Source organism: Octopus bimaculoides, chromosome 4 (genome assembly GCF_001194135.2).
Source record: "Octopus bimaculoides isolate UCB-OBI-ISO-001 chromosome 4, ASM119413v2, whole genome shotgun sequence".
NCBI classification, from domain to species: Eukaryota; Metazoa; Mollusca; class Cephalopoda; order Octopoda; family Octopodidae; genus Octopus; species Octopus bimaculoides.
Window position 1 is genome coordinate 121,836,051 of NC_068984.1, and position 6,462 is coordinate 121,842,512.

Genomic DNA, 6,462 nt, shown 5'->3' on the forward strand with positions numbered 1-6,462 from the left:
ATATATATATATATATATATATATATATATATATATATATATATATATGAAAAGTGGTTAGAGGTCCATACAAATCAAAAATTATAGTTTAAAAAAGTAAATAAAGTTGGAAAAGGCACAGAAGTACATTTTAGAGAATGTTTAACAAAATATTACTGGTTTTAATGTATTAGTCTTATCAAATATTAGAAATATTAAAAAGAATTTTGGTGGGAGTCAGAGAGAAAAGGCATTTTTTATGAGGATCAACTGTTTGTACCTAAATTTGAGTTCTGAATGAAATTTTGCTTTAGTCAGTCTCTTATAAATGTTTTGTCTATGTAGGTTTGGGGTGGGGTTCAAGAGTTCAAGTTTCAGGAAGTCTTTTGAATTGAGTAGGAAGCTTCTTTTTCATGGCTCAGCCATGAAACCTGTTGACTGGAACAGGTAAGCCGGAGAGCTGTACCAGTTTCCAGTCTGATTTGGCGAGGCTTCTACGGCTGGATGCCCTTCCTAACACCATTATATATGTGTGTGTGTGTATAAAATGTAAAACCTGTAGTTTGCACTGTAAACACTCCTTGTCTCAACTGTAAAATAGGGATCAATGATTTTGGCACCTTCCAACAGTATTACTCTTTCCACCAATGTCAATTGTGATGATCAGTGACTTGATTGAATACAAATTTCCTCTATCAAAAACAATTCTCACTTTCTTTCCTCTCTGCTTCAGCTAGTCAAAAACATTTTGGTGCTCTATTAGCCCCAAATAGCTTTAAAATGGACTTTGATGCCTGTGAACTTAGATGTCATACCTAAATAAATTCTAATGGCCCTAACTTCATCACCCTTTCTTGCTCACACCTTAGTTTTCTGCAACCTTGGTCATATTGGTTTGTGGATTTATAGCAGTAAACCATTTAAAAACCAACCAGGAAGATGCAAATATACTTGCAGTTACAACAGATTCTGTGTAATTAACAGCAAACATCTTGTGCATCTCAAGTTTAGTCAGAATACAGTTGACTGCTGACTTTGCATAATGATGTAATGTGGGGTGTGGTTAGCATGGCTCATCTGCAAATAATGTTTCATTGCAGTGATTTTATTATTCTGGTATTATCTAACACAATCTATAAAAAAAATATGTTAATACCTTATAATTATTACCTGCAAAATATTAGCTCTTAATTCACAATACTTATTTAAGATTTAGCAGACACATTGTTATTGCTCTCAGTTCAGTTGCACAATCTGTATTATATATATATATATATATATTTATATATATATATATATATATATATGCACACACAAAAATACACACACACTGTTACTTGAGGATACTCCCTGATATATCTTCCCCATCCTTTCTCATCCAGCTGGGATATCCATGTATCTCCTCTACAGCAAGAACCTGTTCCTGTCCCTCTATCATACTTTAACCTCTCATCACCTGGCCATAAAGCCACTTCCTTCTATCTCCTCTCCTGCCCCCACCATCAATTGAGGAGTCTTCTCTTATGACCTCACTTGTACTAGTGCCAAATAAAAGGCAAGGCACCCAATACACTCTGTAAAGTGGTTGGCATTAGGAAGGCCATTCAGCCCTACAGAACCATGATAAAGCAAACATTAGAGCACAACAGTCTTCTGTTTGCCAGCTGCTGTTGAACCAACCAGCCTATGCCATGGAAAGTAGACATTAAATGATGATGATTAAAACGATATATACATATATGTGTGTACACACACACACATTGTTATAGATATATGTGAATACATAGTTTCTGTTTAATGCTGCAACTTTTAACTGGATAAAAGTAATACAAACCTTAAAAAGAAAACCCAAATTCTGGTTTAATTACAGATGAAATACATTCAAATGCAGACTCACACAACATATGTGCCAAGCCGGTTGAAAACACCTCTTCATTTTCCACCAAATTCCACCAAACTGGATGCTCATGTGTTGAGTGATAAAATTACAGGTAGACATCTTTTTCAATGTTGGTACTAATTTAATGGTCAGCATGTGATACTGTGAAGGTAATACTTTTAAGACTATTTGTTTATTTTGCTGGCAGCATAGATGGTTTCAGTGCATGAGGTAAGAGGTCAGTATGTATCCTATCATTGCAAATTAATAAACTAATACTGGAGATTAGGTACAAATCACTAACTGTAAACTGTTGTAGTCTTGGGAAATTGAAAGTGTTTTGACAGTAGGTAATTCAACTCCTCCTGTCAGTATAAATCGGAGAAGAAAGGACTCCACCAAGCTGACTTATCCTATGTACCCTAGTTACATATATATTAGGTTTTCAGCACATACTACTTCTCTCCTAAGTTACTTTGGTGTTTGGTATTTGGTACATGATCAAATGTGAAATGGCTATATGCATGAGATATGTATTGCTAGCTCATGGGTTATGATTTCTGATCCACTACAACCATTTTGATGTCTCTGGGAAGGACTTCATTATTTAGACTTATCTGTTATTTTAGCACCATGTAAATAATGTTAAACAATGTCTCTTATGAAGCTCTTTGAACCTTAGATTAAAAAGAAAAACAATAAAAGAAGAGCCATTTGTGTATCATACTTAATGTAAATACATTGCAAAAAGCAAATTTACTGAGGTATCTCTTATGGATGTGCTGTGTTTAAAAACACAATATATATTGGAGGTGAACAAAAACATCATAGCACAGCAGTTGGTGAAAATGTTAGATACATTTCTGATTGTTTGGGCAGAAATATACTTATGTCTTCTGTTTAAATTCAAATCTCATTGAAACAAGTTTGTGTGTTTTATCTCTCCAAATTTGATTAAATATTTCCCAATTTTATGACAGCATAAGGTTTGGGATAGAAGTAGCTTCCAATAAGTTACCTTTGCTAAAGAGAGTTCTAGAAATATCAGCTAAATCTCCCTCAAATCCTATTTAAGGGGATAAGGACAGGTTGGTTATATAGTCCCTCTTAATTAAGGCTGACCAAGGAATTGAGTTTCTCTTGACTGCTAGAAACAGCATACAAAAGTGCCCTCAAATCATATTCAACTGTCTTTTAAAAAAAAGACAGTTTGATAATGTAGTCCTAGAAATACTGTTTCCAAACAGAAAGGCTAGTCACAAATGGCCATGTGTTTGCTCCTAGAAAGTTCCCCTCCAAGGCACAAGTACAGGTAAGGTTGTTTGTGGAAAACCAGCAGTTGCCTATGCAAACCATCCTCCCCTCATCATTCCACCAATGTTGTTCATGGGAAAGGCAAAAGCCGATACAGCTTGGCATCAAATCAGTTCTGCAGCTGAGTGAATTGGAGCAATGTGAAATAAAGTGTCTTACTCAAGAATAATATACACAGCCCAATCTAGGAATTGAACTCACAACCTCATGATTGTAAGGCCAATGCTCTAATCACTGTGCCTTCACTGTGGTAATGTAATAAATTATTATTAGCACTGTCATTATATCCAAATGAGTCTTTGGGTTTGCTAGAAACATAACATTTGTTAATTTTCCATAACCTTCATTTTTTTTTCTGTTTAACTGCACTTAGGCCTCATGGGATAAAAACAGCATGATTTGAGGCTTTATTATTTCAATGCCTGGTTATGCAAGTGAAAGGTATCAATCATCCCAATTTACCACTGACACAGAACTAGATACCATAAAAATCAATCTGATGAAATTTGGTTTTCTTTACACACACACACACACACACACACACACACACACACCACTCTCACCACCATCGTTCTTTTGTAAACTATACTACTACTGTTGCTACCACCAAGTACAACATACCACAAGTTCATCACTTAAAGGCAGTAACAGTATTGAACAAGGGCCATTTCTTGGGGTCATATGACGGTTGGGAGTTTTCCTCTGAGCTTCCGGAACTTTACTAATCCATTTTCTAAATAGTCAGCAACCCTGGCATTGGTCTAGATGATGTCCTATGGAAAGCTCACAGATCACCACCAACCATGAGGATGGTAAGATGTCTGAAATAGATATGACCGACCAATGGAAAACCAGTGAAACAAACTGGCTGTTTCATTTGCTTTTCCGCTCTTTTATGGATTTTCATTTTTGTCTGCCTCGATGGTTTCTTTCATTTGTTGGTAGTGGCAGTGTTCAGGAGGGGGTGTTAATAATGTTAGTCTTGATGGTGGTGGTGGTGATATTGTTCTTGGTAGTGGTGGTGATGTTGTTGGCAATAGCAGTGATGTTGTTGGTGGTGATAGGAGTAATGGTGGTGGTGGTGGTGGTGATGTAATTGATTGGGGGTGGTTGTGAAGATTATTTGTGCTAGAGAGGTTTTGTTAAAAAGAATAGTGTTGGCAGTGGAACAGGGTTGGTGGGGTAGATGGAAGTATTTTATGATTGTGGGGGGAAAATGTTATTTGATGGAAGAGATGGTGGTGGTGGTGGTCGCTGCCGCCATCGTCGTTGTCAGAATGATATTCCTCTACTTTATTGATCCATTTTAAAACTCCATGATGCAGTCAGTTTCAGTGAAGTTACAGTCTTAAAGATTCTGAAAACATTTGCTACTGTCTGTGCTCCTACCATTGAACATGCCTCTACCATTAACCAGCTGTATCTCTTCTGACATCTCCATCACCATGACCACCACCACCACCACCATTATTATCATCATCACTTGCTCACTGGTGACATTACAGCTAATCCCATAAGCAATACAACCACCTCAAACATTGCCTCTAACACCACTACCACTGCTGTTACACATTGTCTGTGTCACAGTGTAACACAGTTGGGTCATTGGCATGAAAGACCATTCACTCACTTTAATATTGTCATGTGATCCTTGGGTGCCTTCAGCAGAGGTCACTCTCTTGTAAACATTTGGACCAGACACTTAGAATCTGTCCACCCACCACCCACATTTTTCCTACAGATGTCCAAGCTAGACATCAACTAGGCATAAAGAGTAGTTCGGTTACGAATTGCCCATGAATTACAGGCAATTTGTAATTGTACTACTCTTTATGAATAATATTTTTTTTTCCTGCTAGTTTATAATTATTATTATAAGATCATTATTAAATTAGTAGGATTAGAATTAAATTTTAATAGGAATTTACCACCAGATGGGGCTGAAAATATTATTATGAGTACTGGTTTTTATTCCATGACAAACTTTAACACTTTAGCATTTCAACTGGTCGTATCCAACCAAAATATTCTACTTGCTTTATGTTCAAACTGGCCAGATCTGGTCTCTCACACCTACCCTACAATGTCATTTTGTATATGAGCAATCACATCACCAAAATCTCAAGGCTACAAGACAGTGTAGGATAAATTCAAAGCAATATGATTAAATAAGCGTTGAATTTGACAGAATAATCAGAATACTAAAGGTTTAAAGAAAAATGTGTCTTGGTGTTGTAACTGTGTAACACTGTGTCATAGTTCAGTAATTGTAACACTATGTGTGCCATTGTGTATTCTGTCACAACGTAGTAATTGTGTAATATAGTTTGTGTGTTGTCGTCTAGTAACTATATCACAGTATGTATCATTCTAAAGTAACTATAACATTGTGGTTCATGATGTTCTTACTAAGTAACATTGTGTTGCAACTGTAACACAGTGTGCACCTTGCTGTATTAACAATGTAGCACAATGTATCATATAACTGACCCTGTATGTCTCATAGTGTAGTAACCATAACTCCCAATTCTACAGGAATTTGGTGTAACACAATATGCCTTGTTGAATGACTGTAACATTATGTAACTGCAGGTGAGAAAGTGTAACACAGCATGCTACTAGGATTTTGTGGCACAGTGTATTGTTTCAGTTGAGTAAAAGTAATGCAATGAGTGACTACTTGTTAGTATGTGTAATAGTATATGAGTTTTGTTATTGATTATGTGTGTTTGTGTGTGTGTAACAATGTCTTATCATGAAGTAACTGGCCTTTGTGTAACTGTATTGCAGGTCTCATTTATGGTGCTGCTGTAGGTGATGCAATTGGTCTGGCTGCACGCTGGATGGATCCTGATGAATGCCAGTTCTACTATGATAAAGATCTGAAATATTGTAATATCCGCCAGGACAAACACCGAGTGTTTTGGTCACCTGGAGATTGGACATCGAATTTTGATACAATGGTTGGTATATGTCATCATCGTCCTCGTTTTCAGTGTCTGTTTTACCATGCTTATGTGTAGTTTCTTAATGCAGATTTTCTACAGCTGGATGTCCTTCCTGTCACCAAGCCTCATCTATTTCTGAAACATGTGATTGAGAAGCCAACTTTTTAATCAATTAGCCACACCTGCATCAGTCTATATATATATATATATATATATATATATTGTACAGAGATGCGGCCAGTAAGGTGAGGGTTGGAAATGAGTACAGCAATGAATTCCGGGTAGAGGTAGGGGTCCACCAAGGTTCCGTCCTCAGCCCCCTATTATTTACCATAGTCCTCC

At 36.6% G+C, this 6,462-nt stretch overlaps 1 protein-coding gene across 2 annotated transcripts in view; it reads left to right on the forward strand.

Annotated features, from left to right (window-relative positions):
• The window catches only part of LOC106880302 (uncharacterized), a 45,826-nt gene that overhangs the window by 20,130 nt on the left and 19,234 nt on the right, over positions 1-6,462 (forward strand). For both annotated transcript variants that reach the window (XM_014930174.2, XM_014930173.2), the window contains exons 3-4: positions 1,850-1,970; positions 5,963-6,135. In XM_014930174.2, coding sequence (XP_014785660.1) covers positions 1,850-1,970; positions 5,963-6,135 — 294 coding nt within the window. The remainder of the gene's footprint in view (positions 1-1,849; positions 1,971-5,962; positions 6,136-6,462) is intronic.